The 22,500-nt window shown below is 39.0% G+C and overlaps 1 protein-coding gene across 1 annotated transcript in view; it reads right to left on the bottom strand.

Moving 5' to 3' along the window:
* Positions 1–22,500, bottom strand: part of LOC138030847 (collagen alpha-1(III) chain-like) — a 60,469-nt gene that overhangs the window by 10,134 nt on the left and 27,835 nt on the right. Inside the window, exons 18-25 of the mRNA XM_068878710.1 lie at positions 21,818–21,937; positions 19,783–19,827; positions 14,525–14,578; positions 8,420–8,476; positions 7,894–8,083; positions 5,519–5,695; positions 3,461–3,759; positions 2,322–2,537 (exon numbers count right to left, since the gene is read on the bottom strand). Coding sequence (XP_068734811.1) covers positions 2,322–2,537; positions 3,461–3,759; positions 5,519–5,695; positions 7,894–8,083; positions 8,420–8,476; positions 14,525–14,578; positions 19,783–19,827; positions 21,818–21,937 — 1,158 coding nt within the window. The remainder of the gene's footprint in view (positions 1–2,321; positions 2,538–3,460; positions 3,760–5,518; positions 5,696–7,893; positions 8,084–8,419; positions 8,477–14,524; positions 14,579–19,782; positions 19,828–21,817; positions 21,938–22,500) is intronic.

Here is a 22,500-nt window from a genome sequence, read left to right as displayed (position 1 = left end):
CAGGTAACCAGTGCAGTTCTCGCAGAACTGGTGTGATATGACACATCTTTGGGATATTACAAATAATTCTTGCCGCCGAATTTTGAAGGCGTTGGAGCTTAGTTAATTCCCTGGCTGGTAAACCATATAAAATACTATTACAGTAATCTATCCGTCTGATTACTAAAGCATGTATCAGTGTTTGTGATGCTTTCTCATCTAAGTATTTCCTAATACATCGCACATTCGTCAGATGGTAATAGGCAGCTTTGCACGTATTGTTAAAATTGATCTTGAGATTAAGGTTACTGTCTATCCATGTGCCAAGGTTCTTTGCTGATTTGACTGGGAAAACCTTAGAGTCACCAACACAGAGAGAGATCCCACCCACCTTTGCCAACTGTTTTCTAGTTCCAATTAATATTATTTCAGTTTCATTGTCATTTAATTTGAGTTTATCATGGAGCATCCAGGTTCTTAAGTCACGAATACAAAGTTCTATTGCATTGACAGCATCAAGAGTGTTTACTGCAGAATCAGGTTTAAACGCTAGATATAGCTGCGTATCGTCAGCATACGTGTGAACATGTGGCAAGTGACCTTTAATAATATCAAAGAGTTTACTTACATATAGTGTGAACAGTAACGGCCCCAAGCATAACCCTTGAGGAACACCATGTGTTAATTGAAATTTGTCAGAAACTTTACCATTGAGTGAAACGCGCTGGGATCGGTCAGATAGGTATGACCTAAACCAACGCAGTGCAGTATCCCTTATCCCAAAACTGTTGCTTAGGAGCGATAAAAGGACCGAGTGCTCCACCGTATCAAAAGCGGCGCTGAGGTCAAGTAGCACCAGCAATATCACGTGTTGGCGATCCATGTCAATAAGGATGTCATTGTGTATTTTAAGCAATGCAGTTTCGGTGCTGAAACCGAAAACCCAGACGATTAATCTTACTCTTTGATAGAAGCATAGGTTGCTCAGTTATTCTTTTTTGCTGGTAACTGAACCTTTTCCTGATCGAAAAATGCCAAAACTGTTACCATGTTACTGTTACCATGTTGGTGACTTAAGTGAACGAAAAAATTAGTGTCAGACAAGTGCAGAGATATTGTTGAGCTGATATGGGTTTTTTTAAAGTGATATACACTTTAACCCTGCACAAGGAAGAGGAATGGGTTTAAGTGTCAGGGATGCAGGGATGGCACAGTGGTGGAAGCACTCTCCTCCCACCAATGTGACCCGGGTTTGATTCTGAGATTCGGCGTCATATGTGGATTGAGTTTGTTGGTTCTCTACTCTGCACTGAGAAGTTTTTCTCTGGGTATTGTGGCTTTCCCCTGTCCTCAAAAACGAACATTTGATTTGATTTGATTTGTGTTAACTGTTGATTTCAGTTTACAGTGTCCCCAATTAGTGCTCCAGTGCTAGAAGACTAGACACTCAAATAAAGTTTCTTTCCTTTCTTTTTCCGCGTAAGAGTGATTTTACTTGTCCATGGGGGCCAGTGGAAGGGTTAAGTCAATTTTGTAGTTTCTGTTGTTAAAGGCCCACCTTCAACCGACAGGCTTTTCGACCGTTTGTTTTTGTTATGGAAATTCGTATTTCTCATCGCAGCGATCTCATTGGATGAATCTCAGATTCGGGTGGAATTTTCATATATGAAAATTGTTCTGAAAATTGTTCCGAGGGACGCAATGCCTGTTGGTTGAAGGTGGGCCTTAAAGTCTTGCATTTGTTGGAGAAGCAATCTTATCGCATCATAGAGTAGGGCATGGAGTTCCCAGTGTTGTGCTCTGTCTTCTGTGGTGAATCATGGTTAGGAGGGTAAATGGTTAGAGATATTAGCTAAACCAAGCTACTCCAGAATCAAAGGGTTAATAAAGATACATGCATGATATCTATTGTATGATACATGTATATGATATATCAGCACTGGTCGATTTTTTTTATTGTTATTCCTTTATTGTTACATATCAGACTCTGAGAAATACATGAGAGCAGCCAAAGCTGCAGGCTTAAATGGCATATGGTCAGCAAACATAATGTAAAAAATTTGCATGAATACAAGAAGGCTTTAACTAAAATACTTTTAATTAACCCTTTCAGCCCTGAGAGTGCCAAATGGCACTTATAGATTTTACTCTGTCTAACGCCAGATGATTTTACTTGTCAATGGGGAACCACTCAGGGCTTAAAGGGTTAAACAACTAAATATGACTACTTAATTTAATTAAATTACATTCCCTCAACCTTGTTTAGCCCAAACAATGAATTTGGTTACGCAAAGAAAATTGAATTTCTCCATGCTTAGAAGGCTACTGTCTGTTTTTGTTACCTTCAATCCATCAAGGCCAGGGGGACCTTCTTCTCCTTGAGGTCCATCTTGTCCACGCGTCCCATTTGTACCAAGTGAACCAGGCTTTCCCTTAGATCCATTTTCACCTTGGTCTCCTTGGGGACCAGGTGTTCCAGCCAATTCTTCTCTTGGACCAATAGGCCTTTCCCCTTTCTCTCCCTCTAGCCCCTGTGGCCCTTGCAGGCCCTTAGCACCCTGCAGGAATACAAACCACCATCAACACTGCAAATATATGACAGTTTTGAATATTAATAGCCCATTTCCGAGTTGCTGCATGCCTCAGTTTCAAAGCGAGTCCTGGTGCACGACCATTCAAATGCATTGGAAGTCAAACTCATTTCCCTTACAATAGTTGAGCACCAAGACTCACTTCGAAACAGAGACAAACAGCAACTCGGAAATGGCCCATTACCTAATAGACTGGAATTTAGGCCGTGTTTAAATGAAAGAATCCTGGAACACAGTTTTAATACAAAATGACACTTGAACTGTTGGCAGCTTCTTATTAATAGATGCTCCAACTTTTTTTTTCCATCTATTATCCATGTTCTCAACCAGATGGTGACTAGGTACATACAAACATTGAAAATCACGTGAGGTTGATTAGATTAAAAACACTGATGCCCACTGACTGCTGAAAGGGCCAAATAATCAATTGTAACTGTGGACCAGGGATGTCAATGATTGGCTTTTAAAAATCACTCAAACAGTAGTGCATTCACTTTAGTATTTATTTTACAAAGCAACCTTCCGTTTACAAAGGTATCTATCTTTTACAAAGCAAACTATGGTTTGCTACTGACATTAATTTTTTGTAATGCTTTGCACCTAAATAGTAGTGACTTGCGAGAAAAAAACCCTATAATAATATGAATACTACTCATGGCACAGCTACACAACCCTGTGTGTATTATGGATTGTTAATTTTGTACATTGATAAAATGGGCCAGTAATGACAACAAGTAAAGGTTTAAAAGGCTGAAATAATTTTCAACTTACACATGTAAAAGGGAAAAGTTTTGTATAAAGTTTAAACGGTTTAGAAGTAAAACGTAACTCCATGTGAACCACAACTTTAATTACTACCAGAACAATGATAAATTATTGTTGTATGTTACCTTCTCTCCTGGTTCACCATCAACCCCAGGAACTCCAGTTTCCCCAGTAGGACCTTGGGCACCCTTAATTCCATCTGCTCCTTGTGTACCATTGCTACCAGGTGGTCCAGGAATTCCTTGATTCCCTTTAGGACCCTTTTGCCCAGGAGGACACATGGGGCAAACATCCTTATCTCCCTTTGCACCTTTCTGCCCTGCGTTACCTTGTGGACCTTGCAGACCAGGTTCTCCAGGTGGACCCGGAGGCCCAGCTTGTTTCTCTGGGCATTCACCATCTTCTGCACAGAAGAGTGGCATTGCTACAGAAGAGCCAAGTCACATTTTAGGACAACACACATTTTTTTAGATGGTGCAGTGGGCAATCCACACACCCTTTGCATAAAATTAATGGTGCAAAACTTGATTAAAAATAACATTACTTACACATTCAGGCCCTCAAAAGAACATGTACATACTATGTGAAGACTAGTTTGTATTATAGACTGGCTATGCGTACACTTAGGTCGTGTTCTATTGGGATCAACTTTTTCAACTGCAACTGGTTAAGGTTGAATCGGTTGAGGTTTCCCAATAACACACTTTTCCAACCGTTTTCGGTTGAAACGCGGTAACTCCTGGGAATAGTTATTACCAGACTTCTCAGCGTTGACATGTTGAGGGAAAGCAAGATGGCAGGAGCCCGCAGCCGACTTTAAATGGCCCGCGTAAATGACAGCATTTGCTGCCCATGCTTTTTCAACCGATTCAACCAAGTTTGAAAAAGTTGATCAACCAAATAAACCGAAAACGGTTTTTTTCCGAATAGAACACGAAAAAACCCAAACAACCCAACCAACTAAAAACGGTTTATCCCAATAGAACGTGACCTTAGTATATAAACCCCTTCAGGCAGCTGATATGTTGGCTCAGAAATGAATATTTGGCTGAGAAGCAAAGCTTTGAGGGAAAACATGAAATTTTGAGGGCACTCTCTCAGTTGACACACCAGCAAGCCAGGAAGGGGTTTATTTGTTTTTTTGTGATGGCGAATATACGCAATTGATGTAAGTACAGTCGATTGTGTTAATGAACTTTTTTCTACAGTGATTGGACAAAAACCTGAGAAGGTGTCATGTGTAACAAACTTTTGCAAAGCAAACTTAAAGGCACTTTAAGCTTAAACTGGTTCATGTTTTGTCACTGCATTGTTCAAAACTTGACTAGCAAAACAGAGTGTGTTGGTCTCAGGAAAAAAATCAAATCATTTTAATTGTTATTGCAAGGGCTAAAAAAGAAATTACAACCATGAAACTCAGAGTGTGCAAAGTCTGGAGCACTTAAAGGATTCATGTCGAAGGTGTACTATTCCTCACATGGGATGAATGGTTGGTTTATTTTACAGTTAGCAAACAGAGTATTAATTTATTCTCTATTTTACAAAACGACTCAGTTTGCATACAGTAGGAATACATGTGAAAGTCTACTCGTAACTGTCTTCACCTTAAAAGATGTTGACTATTTTTTACTCTCTAGAACAGGATTTGCGACCAGCTTTTTAATGTCAGTATCACGTGACTCTACAAACCCAATTTGTTTTTCTTCCATGTACAATAATAAGGACGAAAAGTTGAAATTGCCTTTTTTCCACTGGCTTTGTTTCTTTTCAACAGTTATGATGGCAAGACAAATATCAATGCAGACAGAAGTTATTGTGTCATATTGATAACTGTCCTGTGAGTTTACACCGCGTGACATAAAGTATAGCCAATAAATCACTTAAAATTAATGGAGGGGGGGGGGGGGTAAATAATTATCGGCTGATAATCCGAGATAGCGAACCAATGAGAGCGCGCGATTTTGTATAATCACTTGTGTATTTATACTAAGATTATTTATCGGAAGATCAATCCCTCTTATGCTCTGTGACTGAGGAAACCTTATTTCACTGTTACAGTAGGTCTTGTTTCAGTTTCCTTATCATTTTGCTTTATCTTAAAACTTGTATATCGTAACCTTGTATTGTAATTTATTCTCTTCAACATCAGCCATGTGGCAAAACAATGATATTTTTTTTGTTACCTGGAGGGCCCTGAGGGCCAAGCTCTCCTTGCGTTCCCTTGATTCCTTTCTGTCCCTTGGATCCAGCCATCCCTTCGCTCCCGTTCAATTTCACACCCATCTCTCCCTTCTCTCCTTTTTCCCCGTTGGGTCCTTCCTCTCCTTTGGGTCCCAAAGGGCCTTGCATACCCTCAAATCCTGAAGGGAAATAAGGCATATGAAACAAAACATTGGTATACAACAAACTTTTAATCAACAAGCTCCAAGCCGAGTTTTGTAGAATAGTGTTGGGCCCCATCTAATGTGATGTTTGATTTCTCTATACCTACTTGGATAGTTTTTGTCAGGTTTCTTAACTGCAAGTTTCTACATCTAAAGGGATGATTTTTCTCTCGTTACAATGTTTCAGATCAAATGTTTTATAATTTACTACAACTTTACATCAACAGCTTGATTTTTCTGAAAGAGAAAAGTTGCATCAAGTGCAATAGGCTCAGTTCAAATACAAAATTAGAGAACTTAAACACGCGACGTTTTTGTCAACACGGACAGCGGCCAGCAGTGATTTTGCAAAGAAAGTGACATCACGCATCACAAACCTCAAAAAAGGCTATTTGGTGTCTGTGGTGAAAAACAAAAACGTGAGAAGGTAGTTCATTTTAGGTGGAATAACTCTGTTTTTTAATTGATTTTTGTTGTTTTCCTGCTAATGCTGGGCAATCTAATTCCTATCATTTATGAAAGAAACTCTTCTTTGTCAGTTCTACCAGCTGATGAACAACAGTGCTGCAGACATCGAGACTCAGTCTCGCCAAAAACCTAGAGTAAGTCTCTCTTGAAAAATATTTGTTTTCCTTGATATATCTTTTAGTATGTGCTTGTGTTTTTTCTCTGTGGTCTTTAATTTTAATGCGCTGGCAATGCTAAGACAACATTTCCAGAATGACCATGTTGTATTTTGTAAAAATGTTAATGATGGTCAAATTTAATTTCTTTTTGGAACGCTTCATTTTTATTTGCCATTTGCTTTCCTTTCCAATTGGATTGGACAAATCAGCTAACACTGGTAGATCTAAACTTTGCTTTACATTCAGGATCATTTCAGGATTATCGATCAGGGCTTGAAATTGCCACCGATACAATCGCCAATGCGACTAAAACTTTTAACTTGGCAACTTAAAAAATCGAGTTTAGTCGCCACAATTGACAACTATGTTTCTCTGATAAATAAAACACTTAAGGTGGGAAACAATTTCCTTATAGTCTTGTTTCTGCTTTTCTGCAAAAGGAAATGCAAATTAAGTCTGTTACCTTTTTTAAAAAACTTGAATTGCGACCTCCGAGAGGACATTACAGCGGCTTTTGCATGGTGATTACGGGCGCAACATTGTGCTTGAAAGGCCGCCAAATTTAAAAGCGTTCTGTCCCAGATTCGGTCTGAAGGAACTGGCTTTCAAAGCACGTGCTTTCTTTCACTATGTGCTTGATCAAGTGAGACGAGTCTACACCGAAAGTCATGAATTATTTATCACAAGGGAAGGATACACTGAGCGATTTTCGGAATTTGCTGCAGTCTAGAAAATACCAGGAAGCAAGATCATTGTGAGAATGCAAACAAGAAGCAAAAAATCCTGGAATCCCAGCGTCCGTCCAAGAATAATGAATTTTTCCTGCAAAAACATGTTCTAAGACATCAGCATAATCCAATCAACGGATTTAAGTTGACAGGAGGAGGTCTGGTACTAAATGGCTATCTCCCATGTTTGATTAATTTTTTATGCCTTCGCATCATACGATTTCAAGCGTGCGATGTGACAGATGCAGTTGTACCTGGCCAAAGTAACCCTGAAATGTTCTTATTACTTTGTTCACTTACTGCTCAAGGTAAGATTGTCACGCAGAAGTGCTCAGGAGTTTTTTCTTTCGTGTTTTCATGTTTTAAGTCATTCAAGATCGAGTATTTCAGTCTGTTCCACAACTGCAGCCACAATCAACCAAAAGCCGAACAGTCAATCAATGCTTGATTGAGAATTTCTAGCTGTGTTCTCTTCCAATAAAACAAAACTGTAAGTTCATTATCTGAAATCAATATCTGATCGTAGCTCTGAAAAGGCATATCTCTTGTCTTTCTTAAAGAAGTCATGATTAGGGTTAAGACAAAGAATTACACTGACGTGACATGCTTAATGCAAACAAGTTAAGTCACAGACACCAGTCTCAACCCAATTTCATCTCGGCTACTTGGCGTCTGTGTTGACAAAAAACGTCCTGTGCTTAAGCTCTCTATTGCAGCTGAGACAGTGCTTGCAACCACATACATGTAGGTAAAGTCACACTATCTTACCTAACACCAGCACTGCCATACGTAAGGACTAACATGCTCTATTGTATCTTACCTGGAACCCCAGGGGGTCCATCTGCACCTGTTGATCCAACAGCACCCTTGTCTCCCTGTGGTCCAAAGACAGAAGGTCCTGGATCACCAGGAGGTCCTGCTTCACCCTCGTCACCCCTTTCTCCTCTATCACCAGGGATTCCAGCAATTCCTTTTTGTCCTTTGTCACCTGTATTTCCAGGTACCCCAACCTGATAAACAAAAGCACGTACAGAAGCCATAAACATATTCTAGGAACAATGATAATCACTTGATAGTTTGCTATAATAGGACTTAACAACATCAAGAGGCCATTTTCCAGTTCACCTCAACCTATTCTCAAAAGCGTCAAGTTCAATCGTTTCCATGCAACTCGATCTGTTCTTATTTGCCTTGAAGTAAAGCAAATTTACCAAAACAGACACTAGCTTTGAAAAGAAGCCTTGAGCATTCTTTCAAAAAAGCGCCAATCATGTTGTCTATGGTAAAGTAAACTGGAGGTGATATACTAAGGACAAGAAAACTGGGGCTCCTTGACCAAGACTTACCCCTCGTGCTCCACCAGGGCCTTGCACACCTTTAGGGCCAACATCACCTTTCAATCCCTGCAACACAACCAAACAAATTTCATGACTAATAGAGCGAGTTTCAATTGAGTGTCGTAAAACCAAAACCAAAGTAATTACTTTGGCCAATCAAAAAGCATGGAGACAATCCGTTAAACCAATCAAAACTCTAAGTAATTACACGTAGCCGACACAAAGCGCGGGAAAATGTGCATGCGTGAGCCGCAATTGGTTTTGGTTTCACTTCTGATTGGTTGGAAAACTCAGCCCGAGAAATTTGAACCAATCATTGAGTGAAGTAATCATAGACCAAAGTAATTATCTAATTACTTTCGACACTCAATTGAAAACCGCTCTACAACAAGTCATATTTCAGTTACCAATATAATAAGGTTACCTTTTTACCATTGCTTCACCTCCTTGTAATACACTTTATTCCAAAATGGCCACCATTTTAGTATTCTATTGTTTCCATACAAATGGGCCTTATGGCCTTCCTTTCAAACGTAAAATTCAATAGAATACAAGATGAATGTGGCCATAAGGGCCATTTTGCATGGAAACAAAAGAACACTAAAATGGTGGCCATTTTGGAATAAGGTATATAACAAATAAATACAGTTATAAGATATTTTACCCATACTGCACAATGCAAACAAGGTGGAATAACAATTAATTTGGGTTTTTACAATTACTGTGAAATACCCAAGTTAATACAAGGGTGTGCAGAAAACGAAGCCTGAAGACCACAAGAAAAAAATAACATACAAAAGAGCAAAAAACAAAACACATCATTTATGTTATTTAACACAATGGTAACCTATCTCGTTGTAAATTACAAGTAGGGTCTTCGCTTTCCACACACCCAGGCCCGTATGTGGAAAAGAAAGACCAAAAACAAAGACCCCAACAAAAATATAAAATGCTGAACGGAGAATAGACAAACACAAAATCCCTGTTGTTTGAAGTGGCCCATGAGTCATTTTGGGTGAATTACCGCACATCAGGCCAGTATGTCGAAAATGGAGACCAAGAACAAAGACCCCCACAAGCACGCAGCAGCACTGTTTTTTTTTTTTCAAAGCGGCAGAGGAGTCATTTCAGGCAAATTACCACAGCTCATACACAGAGGGTCACGAAGGGGGGGGGGGGGGGGGGGGTGGCAAACCCATTTCCCAGTCCAAATTTGGACAAAATCCCAGTCCCAGTGGCAAGTTTTCTTACATCCCAGTTGCAGCCATTAAAATCCAAACCAGAGTTATGATAGGGAAAATATAATTTTAGAGCATCAATATGTTGTATGAAGCAGTTAATGATAACTCTCAAAATGAAACATAGGATTACTGGAGAATGGAGGCAATAAATACAATGCGAGGTATAATTTGTGGGTTCCTATAATTTGTAGCTGCATGGGATTGCTCACCCAAGTGCCAAAACGGCCTAATATCACCTGGCACATAAAAGCATTCTGAATGGTGCAGTCTCCTGTTCCTCTATGTCACCTACAGAGTCACTGTCACCATCATCACTTCTAACATAAGTATCCTCACCAGTATCCTCATTGGAGACTTCAATGGGCCGGTACAAAAGTCGGACCGGATGAACTCGGATCTCTCATCTCGGATTGAGCAAAAAATGGTCTGTAAGCCAAAACTATTCGACTTTTGTGCCAGTTTCTCCAAGGTTAGCTTAAAGATTGGGGCTAGGGTGATTTCTCAAGGCCTTATCATTTTTTTACATCGATCCGAGGTGAGCAATCTGTCGTCACTCTCACATGGCAGTGACCAGGAATGCAAGAAGACTGCATGAAATACTTGATATCAGCAATTTTGAGCAGAACTAATACCTCATAACCTCTGATAATGCAAATCCCATTAGAACAAAGGACTCCTACATGTATTCCCAGTAAAAAAATCCCAGTTCCCAGAGATCAAATCCCGTTTTCCAACCAAAAAATCAGGTCTATTCCAGCTTCCGTGCCAGTGCACATCTACCCTCGTGTGTGAGCTGCGATAATTTGCCTGAAACTTCAAACAACAGTGACGTTGACATGTTTGGCTACTCTCCATTCATTATTTTATATTTTTGTAGTGGTCTTTGTATTTGGTCTCCATTTTCTGCATAATAGCCTGGGTGTGTGGAAAACGAAGACCATGCACTAATTTGCCTGAAATGACTCGTCGGCCACAGAAAACAAAAGGGATGTTGTGTTTGGCTATTCTCAGCTTGTCCTTTCCACATACCGGCCTATGTCTGTGGAAAACGAAGACCCTACCGTAATTCACAAGAGATTCGTTTTAAATAACATCAATGATGTGTTTTGTTATTTGCTGTTTGGTATGTTATTAATTTTTTTTCTGGGGGTCTTCGGTCTTTGTTTTCCAGGTCTTCATTTTCTACAAACCCTGTTAAGGTCCCACAGACGGATTTTTTGCGTGTTGCTAAGGAAGTGAAATGTTACTTCCGGTAACTGACGTCATCATATCATGAGCTGCACAAGCAAAAGTCACCGCACAAACTGTTGTTTCCATCGAGGGTTTTTCCTCGCCCTTCCTTGCGCTCGTTCTCAGATCAACTGCGCATGCGTAAACGAACTGACTTCTGATTTGAGAAAAAAGCTAAATTTCCGGCGCTTTTAAATTGAATTAATTTTTTTTTACATGGCACGTTTCACCCCCAAATACAGAATATAGCTAAGCATTGACTTTTAAAATCGTCTTTTTTGAAAAAGTTATGGGTATTTCAGTATCGTTTATGTCTTTAAAAAGAACACTTTTCAAAATAAAAAGAAAACCATGCTTGGCTGGATGCAAAAACGAATACAAATTATCAAACCATCCATTAAATACCCATATTGCGTAGCACAGAGACAAATTTAGAGTTTTCTTTTATTGGTCACGTGACCATGGGCGTGGTATGATGACGTCATATTTAGGGTCATTGGCTTACAAAAGTTGGAAACTGACCATTCTCTCAAATTACTTAACCATTACATCCTTAGCAACGCTCTCCAAAAAATATGTCAGTGGGCCCTTAATGTAAAATGATATTTTGAAGTGATGTTTCATTGTCAACACTATTGTCATTTCTTGAACTCCCCAAAGATGCCAGACAGTGTCAAAGCATGTAAAAGAAGGAAGCACATACTTTTGTGACCCTGCAGCGTGTTCTCAGGGTCTTTAATCTACCCACCCCAGAGGGAGTGAGGGAAGAAAGACCCTGGTTCAGGCTGGTCACATGTCTCACAAAAGAGGGAGAGGACAAAAAAAAAAAAAAAACCTACCAGAGAGATGGGCTGCCGAGTCAGAAATTTGTTGTTCCCAAGCTGACTATAGAGGGGGAAAATTTACCAAAGAGCAGCGCTGGCAATAGGTGAAAAATTATTGATTTTCTGTACCCCACAGGCAAAACAGCAATCATGTCTCTACCAAAATAAACGCTTCCAAGCACTTTACATGTACCTGTTTGGCTTTAGATCTACATTCCAATAGCTGGTCTCCGAAACAGAACATTGAAGAATGTAGGCTGAGCAGCTGGTGGTATTGTTGGCGCAAGAGGCATAAGCCGTGTGAATGGGGAGGGGAGCTGTGAAATACTGCCCAAAAACTTATGTTTTTTGGATGACGTCCACCTTGAATCCAATTACAAACAGCCAATCAGAGTAAAGCTGTAATGTGAAACCAAGTTGTATATCACAAGTGTCAATAATTGGCTGCAAAACTGAATAGCAGCATGCACGGAAGATAGCAAACACAGACTGATGTTAATTTGGAAAGCAGTGAAAGGGTATATACACTAAAGAAGCAAGTAAAATGAGGAAGACTGTAAGTAAATAAGCGAACGATTGCCGGAGATTATGTGCATGTAATCTGAAATTGCAATTTGGAGATAATTAAAAAAAACACCCTTTTCTCGACCAAAACATTGCTTAAATCAAGGGAGACAATGAATGAACCACCGATCAATGAATCATCACACCTCAAGCCAAGAACTCTCTAGCGAAATGTTGATTTGGTATTCAATAGTCCATTTTACAGTTGCGTGCTTAGTTACCTGGCCTATGAATGAAAGTGAGGCTGGAGTTGACCTTGTTTTGATAGAAGTTATGCAAAATCTTACTAATTAGCATGACAACAACATCATTAACATAAGAAATGGAGGGAGGTCTGTTTCATAACAGGGTCAACACCAGCCTCACTTTCATTTAAAGGCCAGGTAACTAAGCACACAACTGTAAAGAGGTCTATTAAACTACTCCAGTTAAAGTTCTGATTGTTAATCCAAGTTCCCACATTGATGTGTTCAGTCAGAATTGGAAAACTGTTCCCAACTTAGTCTTACAGAACCTGAATGTGCGAAGCAAGCTTGAAGACCCTTAATTTGCCTCTGATTCTGTTTTGTTCATGAAGCTAAGATGTGGTGTCCATTATGGATATTGTCCCTTTAAGGTGCCTGTATCACTTCAGATTCACCAGAGCAAAAATTGAAGGAGAAATTTTCCTTGCACTGTTGACCACAGTATCTGCGAAACTATCACAAGGAACGTTTTTTATATTCTTTCACCAAAATGAACATCGTGTATGTCAAGTTTTTACCAAAACCAGTGCGTAGAATACCCATAACATCTTTGCCAGAAAGCAACTCCTTTGCAGCAGTCTCCTACTCTTTCTTAATTGAGCAAAATTTCCCATTCTTATTTCATGTTTAGATAAACAAGAGCTCTTGATATACTTTCTTTGATGGTCGACATATGTTATTGATTTTCCTTGACAAAGGTCTCAAGTAACATTTGATTGACATGTTCTTGTTATCAGCCAATCACAAATTTCTGTCAGTGACCAAGATATTCAAAAAAACCCTAGTTTTTGGGCAGGCGGTATTTCACAGCACCCCTCCACATTCTCTGTGAGGCTTTGCTGCTGGTTAATTTGTCTCTTGCACCAACAATACCGCCAGATACACAGGCTACGAAGATTGCTGAAGAAACATGGTGATTGATCTACGCAAGCTTCAGCCAATGCTTCGTTTTGGCTCTCCAGTGGCGACAATATTCGGAAAAGTGGAGACCCCTCCCAACGCAGAAAATTTGTCACTAAGACACATGACCAGCCTGAACCAGGGTCTTCCGTCCCTAGCTGCCCCTGGGGTGGGGAGTTGAAAGACCCTGGGAATGTGGTTGCTGCAGCGTGGTTCAGGGGTTGGTTCCTTATCTATTTTAAAGATTTGATAACCCCCTATTTGCTCTCTAGAACTCTATGCTTGTCTATCACTTGAGCCTTTTTAATTCTTAACTGAAGTCCTATTTTTTGCAAGATATCATTATTAGTAACAACTACTTCTCAATTTTGTGAAGCTCTTGGAGCAGATATGGAGATATTATTATTTTGTATGCAGGGTTTGCAAGGTTCAAATCCTTCTCTGACCACTGGCAGGACCTGTCTTCAGAGCTCCTGAATTCTAATATGCCACTCCCATAAGGAAAAAAAAGGAAATGCTTGGTGTTTGATTGTGGGGGTTTTCATGCAACCATGTTTTGTTTATTTTAAAATAATAAATTATTATGATGTTATCATTGCTGTAAACTGCATTTGAGTATATCAAATGTGGAAAATGAGCTATACAATTGATACTAGCTAATTTAGTGCACTTAAGTGGGACATATTATACAGTACAGCCCACTAAATTTGAAATTTTGACGCTGCATTCATATTGTTTATGTGATATCAACTTGTGAAACTTAATGTTTGAGTCTTGTAAGCAACTATTATTACGCATGCCAATCATCATTTTGTGGCATTATTACCTCCTTGTTTTCTCTGTCCATACTGTACATTACATAAATCAATGGAACCTTCATCTTGGTCAGTAAGAGTTATATAGTATTATTAAATTAATATTATCATCATCATCATCATCACAATCATCATTATTACTACACACCACTGAAGTGTAAAAAAACAAAAAACAGGCTTATTGTAGCACTCTTTAGATCTACCGGGTGAGAATGCACCAAGAATCTTCAATACTTTCATAAAAGCCATCTAAAACTTAACAATACAGGAAATAATTAATTAAGCTTCCACTTACTGTTGGACCATCAGGGCCAGTTTCACCCTTATCACCTTGTGAACCAGTGTCACCCTAGCACGATCAAATAACAATAATTGGTCAATTGGATTGGATTAGGGTGATAAGTATTATTCAGAACAGTGCTACGATGATGAAAATATCTTTTCTTTTCCTTTATTATTTTGGTCTCTGGAAGTTTAAACCTGAAGTCATGATTTGAAGAAACTGACAGTTGAAAATGGCTTTAATGGATTTTTTAAATTTAAAGGTCCACCATTACTATAATAATAATTATTGTACTTACAACAAAATCCTGGATTAATCACTGGATTTCCCCAATAATCACTCACCATTAATCCTTTCACTCCCAAGCTGGAATGAACTGACCATACTTAATATTTTACTCTGTCTAACACCAGACAATTTTACTGTTCAATGGGGAACCCTCCGGGAGTCAATGGGTTAAGGAGAAAATGATGTGATCACTTCAACTGAGAACTCAGTTTGTGCTGAATACACTGATTCAGGGGTGACCCAAAAACACTGACTACCCCAAAAGTACTGTTTCAAGTGAGTACTATTGGTTGTAAGCAGCGTCACAATTAGTGCTAAGCCTAAAAATCAATTTTAAACAGTGTTGGTCAACAGAGTCTAAGCACCTTTTCAAAGATTACCTTTCAATAATTGTTATGATGGCCGATTACTTTATGTAAGTGAAGTGAAACTGGTGCAACAATAATTATTAAAACCTACCCTTTTAAAAATGGGTGCTTAAACTTAAATACTGTTGACCAACGCTGTTTAAAACAGATGTTTAGGATTAGCACTAATTGTGATGCTGCTTACGAACAATATGACTCACTTGAAATAGTATATTTGGGGTAGTCCATGGAAAGGGGGTCTGTGTTTTTGGGTCACCCCTGATTTAGACTGTACCACAGATGTAATGTATTTGGGCCTTTATAAACTCACAAAGTTAGTATTTTTTGGTTTTGTGTTTTTCAATTTTGAACCTGTAGGTGAATAAATAATTATTAAGTTTTTTGTCCTTTTACCAGCTCTCTGAGGTTTTCTCATCGCCGACATACACGGGGTCAAATTTTAACCCACAATTTTGGTCTACTTAAAGGAAATAAGCTTAAAATCTTATACCCATTGAGTGTTGGCAAACACACTTTTGGAACTTAGTGTGGCACTTAAAAATACACATACCGTAGTTATTCGGTTATAAGGCGCACTCGGTTATAAGACGCACCCCAAACTTAGCAGTTTAATCAAGCTAAGTTCTCAAACTGAAAATTACGTGAAAATACTCGGTTATAAGACGCACCAAAAAATTGAGAGTTATCAAAAGGATGTGATGAATTTGAGAACAATTATCCTTACACAATTAGCATGCGAACTCTTTTTGTTAACGTAAACAGAGTGAAAAAGGCACGCATTTAATGATATACGTAAAAACAAAAGCCTGAAATGATAAACATACAACGCATACACGTTTATTTGAACCTTCCGACTTAATAAATAGTCAGAGTTCAGACTTCAGACTTCAAGCGAAAGCGAACAGCGCAAAAACTCCCACGGCAAGTCATTAACTGTCATTCAAAGGTGTTCGACAGCTGAATATCAACACGCCACCAAGGATGCAAATTTCAGTGCACAAGAAAGCCTGGATGAACGAAGAAGGTATGTTTTATCTCCGCACTGTTTGTTCAGAGAAGAAACTTTTCATGCGAGTGACAAACACGATTCTTGGAATATTCAAAACAAGTTTGTTCGAACGATTGTATTGTTGTCACGGGTATCACGTTACTGAGCACGTGCTCTTAAGGACGTATGCAAATTTCCGTGTGTTTGCTTTTCTCTTGAAGTTGTTTAGTGTTATAAAGGTCTCTAAAAGCACTATTCTCTTTTAATAGACAACTAGTGTCCTTTTCTTGTGTTGTTTAAACTGCAAGTTCTTCTCAAATTGTGATCTTAAGATTTTGATTCGCGAAAATACTTGGCTATAAGACGCACCCCAATTTTAGCACTAACTTGCCACCCAAAGACAGAGTTTTCTTGAAAAAACCGTGCGCCTTATAACCAAATAACTACGGTAATTTACAGGTTCCTTGAACATTACACTTTATCTTTTTTGCACACTTACAGCCTTCTCAAAATGTTTTTGGGGAGCAGGTTATAAGGAAAGTGGAGACGGTTTTGGTGCCAAAGGCACCCAAGCGAGTTCCCAAAGGGTGCAAGCTAGGCATGTTACCCTGGGAAAATTTTGAAATTTAGACACTCACAGATGCAATTTAGTGCAATCTCGGGGATTTAAAGTGACGAAATTTCGCATGTGGAATTGACATGCGGTTGCATGGTGTCTGATAAGAAATACTAGAATGTTCAGAATGTTGGTTAAATAAACATTTCACATGCACGACCCAAAAAAGTATTGCGGACGTGAATTTGTATGTCAAACAATTGTATGTCATATCATCTCCAGTGACTTTACTTTAGACCTAAAATTGTGCTGTCTGTTTTTTTCTTTCTCACCTCGTTGTAATAAAAATAAGACATTTTCTGACTGGAAGGAGACGGTCAAACTTTCTGAGGAGGTGTCTCATTGAGGTGTCTCATTGAGCCGTCAACCGGCCAGTTTTGAGAAGGCTGCACTAACTGTAGTAGCGAAGGAGCAAACCTTCCATTCTCGTAACCTTACAAAAATCTATTTCAACTCATTTGGTACATCAAGATTGATTGAAACATTTTCATTTTCTTTCAGTTTTCACATGTACTTGTACTGTATTTTCCACTTGCACTGTCAGACAGGAATAAACTAGGAAAGGAGATAATTTGGGAAGTTGTCACCTTTTTACAAGCTTAAAAAGTCCTCCTGATTAGCTAGCCCAGTTACATTAACTAGGCAGAGATTGGCTCACAGGGAGGATGTAGCTTCAATTCCACTGAAACCATACAACACTGTAGGACTTTAAGAAGTCGAGGAGAAAGTGCTGTTATTGCTTTGACAACTGTACTCTCACCACTTGAAGATAATTTCATGTTCATAACTCTCTCAAGCTTGGGGTAAGTTAAGAACCCAGACACTATTTGTGACCCTTCACACGAAAAGGGGGCTTATGAAAATTTCACGATGATGCCGATTTCACGGCAGACAACCGTGAAATTATATAGAGCAAGCTGAAATGCCGTGAAATTCCTTTAAAAAAGCGTGAGCTTGGCGTGAAAATTTATCATACCACCATGAACTAGTTCACGCTGGGCAGTGAAAAAATTCACACCGTGGAAAAAAAGTCCTCCTCAAAATTATTTAATTTCATTATCAATACCTTGGGTTTGGATTTCTGGTAGATTTTGAGTGTCAAATAAACATTGACGTGAACCCTTTGATGATCATTAATTTTTGTCTACTGTAAATTTGACTTAACTCAAGTGAAGAAACATGCAAGTAGGCAAATGGATTTTGCGAGCATGTGAGTGCTGAGCATTTTCTGGCAAGGACGAGCAGGGATCCAAACCTCTTTTCGAGATCACCAAGCATAAATGAATTATGAGCATTAATCTTTGGGGCAACTTGGAAAATCACGGCAACTCGCTTACAATATTTATTATAATAGTATGTTTTTATTTAAGCGTGCCAAATGGGGCGACTAACTGCTCAAAATACACTTAAATCCAAAGCTAACATAGTACGAGAAATTTTTCCTAGAATCCGAGGCAGCGAACAGCGCATAAATTTCTACGAGAAAATCAAACAACATTATTCCCCAAAATTTGCCAGCACTTGTAACATGATTTTCCGAACATTTTTGTCAACGTTTGTATTTCATCGCATTGAAAATTAAAATCGCTTACCATTCAATAAATTGAGTCAAGAAATTGACACATGGTATCAGAGTAATGTAACTAAAGAACCACTCCGAATTTCAGGGCTGTGCGATGTTCCAAACTCAAGTTATTCGTCAAAATTATATTATTTGGTATGGAGACCCTCTCTGTTAAAATTGTAGACACTTCTCGTCTTCTCGTCACCTCTTGCCAGTTTTCACTGTCACACCATCATCAACACCGTTCAACAAATAAAGTCAAAAATCAGCGAGATAAAAGAAGATGAATATTGAAAGAGTCTCACAAAGGTTCAGGTCTGTGCGATGTTTTGTGCGGGAGATATTCAAAGAAACGTTTTACTCCAAATCAAATTTATAAGGCTTTGCATGCATGGATAAGCGCAAATATGGCGGCCGAAAGCTAACAAACACATATGTCATCAAGTTTTGCCATAAAAAGCCTGTAGCCATCTTCTGAAGGCTCATAAGCATCTATGTGAGTATGTATTCTCATGCAAGGACTGTTCAGTTTGCAAAATCTCAGCAGATAAATCACTTTTTTAACCTACGTGACAGCATTTTTGGCCGCAGACCCTGATCGGGGGATGTCAATTTCATTGCGTATTTTTGACCAAACCGTTTGATTGTGCAGAATTGAGGAGAATCCCTCGTATGGTGTCTAGTGTGCTTTTGGATGCTTCCCTCTCCTCCCACACTGATTTTTTTCAGTGTATTTGATTGTTTATACTATTGGAGAAACTGCAATAAATAAACTGTTTTGCTCGGTAGTGTAATTCGTGTCAGTCGTCATTTTCATCCAAATTATAGATCGTTGTGCCATCAACAAGGCAAAATAATCCTACCAACTTCGATTTCGCCAAAATTAACGAAACCGCGCCCCGTACAAACTTAAAACTTTTCACACAAGAGAAGATATAAATACCATTATTCGATTTCTGAAGCAAAACATTATTTTTCCTTGTTTACCGCAATTTTAATTCCAAAACCAGACCACGAAATTTTCCTGTTATTCTGAATGGCGTAGCAACATAATTTCAGGGCGTGAACATGAGTGAGTCCATGACGTGACTTCACTATTTTCACGGTCTTCAATTTCACACCGTGAACTTTTTCACTGAGCATAGTGAAAAGAAATAGAGCAATAGTGAACACGCTGTGAAATATTAAATTCACGGGCCATGACCGTGAAATTTATTTCACGGTTCACTATGAAATCCATAAGCCCCCTTTTCGCGTGAAAGGTCACATTTATACTATTTATTTAAGGGACCCCTAAAATTACACTGAACCCGCATCGGCCAATTTCTAGAATAAAACCTGTACAAGTAAAGACTTGGGCAACATGGTTTCAGGAATGGTGGTGTGGCCTTTGCCCTGTGCCATAGCTGAGTGGGAAATACTATATTAAGATGCACCAAAACATACCCTTAAGCCAGGTTGTCCCTTATCTCCATCAGTCCCATTTGCTCCCTACAGAGATAATAGATAGGGGTTGTAAAATTAACAAAAACAGATAATTAACTGCTCAATTGGAATTTCAAATGAGCTCTTAATTTCCTCAGCCATTAATGACTGTTACAAGTTGCAGAAAAACAGCTGTACATCTACATGAAACAATATTGTATACATGTATTTGAAGGGGGGTTATCGACAAAAAAAAATTATAATGGATATATATATATAGAAAGTTACAGGAAACTCGACACTGGACAACTTCTGGGGAAAACTGTAATATCCCTGAGCGGGGTTTAAACCCACGTCCCCCTGATCACTAGTCGGGTGTGATGATCACTACACTATCAGGACAACCACGCTGGCAACAAGGAGGATCGCAAACGGATTCACAGTCCAAGTTGAGGAGAAATTGAAAGAAAGTTACAGGAAACTCAACCCCCTCCTGGGGGTGATACGTTGTTGGCTCAAGGAATCTACTTAACTGACTATATAAATATATAATATATATATAATTAGTAGTGTATGATGGGAACAGAAATCGAGACGACAAAGGAAATGAGTGAAAATGTGTTCAGCCGCGAACACATTGTTACTCATTTCCTTTGTTGTATCGATTTCTAGCTGTTCCCATCATACACCACTAATTAATACTTGACAGAAATCACTGTGAACCGCCTTCCGACGGGAATAGGATGGTGATCCAAAGGTAAATGAGGCAGTTAGTTGTTGTTATTTCCCGCTCAAACTTACACAATTATATATATATATATATATATAAACACAGTACTTTAAATTCCAATACTAGCCCTCAGAGAGTGCTCAACAACAGAGGATCCTGAAGAGTGGGAGCGCCATGCTCCTACGAAACAAGCTTGTCGATTTGCAATGAAAAAGTAGTCCACTCTTCTCGCTCTATATATATACATGTATAAATATATAAAATTTTTATTATAGTGATCCTTCCACTTCAGGCGATTCCCTGGTTTTGCATTGTGCAACCTTACTGTGCATAATTTATTGCGTCATTGGCCTGTGCATTAGCTTGCGCACATTGATAAAATGGTAGATTTTCATTGACGCCAAGCAAAATTTTGTCAAGGGATGGCTATTTTCTCCTGAACGAGCAGGGTGACTCCCCCTTTTTAATGGTGTTGTGTATTCGTAATAGGTACGCGGAAAACATATTTTAAGGAGAAAAAAAGGTGGATAGCAGAACTTGTAGTATTTCTACAAAATGAGGTGAAACTGCATTTGGAGCCAGACACTGGAGTGTGAGGTGATGATGTAGCTGTTCAAATTTCTTACAATTTCTTTGCAAGATCGAGCAATTTGACATCACTTAAGGACGGTGCCTACTATTGTTATTGTGCATACGTTCTGCACATCTCGAGATACTTGGGTTTCCTATCGGTGATGCTTACCAATACAGTGATTTTTTTGCGTGGTTTAAAACTGTCCCGAGAAAGTAGATCTTAGTAAGTACTCTCGGTATCCAAAAAGAAAATTGGGGGTAACCATGCATTTTTGAGAGATAATTAAGCTTTAATTTGAGAAAGAACGCCATACATTGCTTTGTATTTTAAAGCTTTTTACAAATATTATTACTTATGAATTATCTTTGAAAAATGCGTGGTTACCCCCAATTTTCTTTTTGGATTTCAATAACACTTGTTAAAATCTACATGTACTGCATAATCTCACACCGGGGCAAAAATATCTTTAATTAGTAGGCACCGTCCTTAATTGAAAGATTTTAGCCAGAACAAAAGAGTAGGCTCAAGCTTTCAGTAATATTCAGTTGCTTCAATGGGATTCAAACCCGTGACCTCTGCCATTCCGGTGCAATGCTCTTCCAACTAAGCTATGCAGCCACTGAGTTGAAAGCAGGTCAATTTGTTGGGCTCATTGTGATCCTGTGAAAGGACTCGATGAAAGAAATGTATATATTTGAAGTGATGGTTACAGATTAAAATGGAGAAGTAATCCTGGCATCCATATTACTCACCATTACACCACCCCTTCCAGCATCACCAGGTTTTCCTTTGCTTCCAGGAGGCCCTTGCACACCACTTGGGCCATGCTCAGATCCCGGATCACCCTTCGGTCCTTTGACACCTTTCATACCCTTGATGACCAAAAAAAAGCAAAGAAGGTTTCAATACGCTGGGGTTTCAATAACTTTTGAAGTACATGCCTGGGCCAGTCAAAGTAAGTGACAGTCACTCTCGGGTTTGAAGTACATGCCTGGGCTAGTCAAAGTAAGTGACAGTCACTCTCGACTGGTATTCTATAAGGTTCAAGTGAAAATCAAGGCAGAGTAGCCGATGGTGAGACAAAATTTCTGACAACATAGACGGCGTTATTCCACTGATAACCAGCTTCTAATGAAACCCCTGTATATGGAACTAAAAGCTAGAAAAATTATTAAGACAACTGATCAGTGTCAAAGTCAATATTATTTTGAAAACTTTGGGGGTTGACAGCCCTGGGTCAATCACTCTAACTCTTAGGTGTGAAAGAATTATTGGGGACAGCTGTCTTTTTTCATTGCACAGGGAGGTTGTATACTCTCTCCTTAATCATAAATTGGCTATATGCTCTTTGATGAGTAAAATTCTCTGGAATATGCAAGAGTAGGTGTCACTTCAAGGGAAGTGAATATAACAGATGTACACAATCCCTCAGACA

The sequence above is a fragment of the Montipora capricornis genome, chromosome 13, assembly GCF_036669925.1.
Source record: "Montipora capricornis isolate CH-2021 chromosome 13, ASM3666992v2, whole genome shotgun sequence".
Classification (NCBI taxonomy): Eukaryota; Metazoa; Cnidaria; class Anthozoa; order Scleractinia; family Acroporidae; genus Montipora; species Montipora capricornis.
The sequence above is the reverse complement of the archived record's forward strand: the minus strand, read 5'-3'. Positions and strand labels throughout refer to the sequence as shown.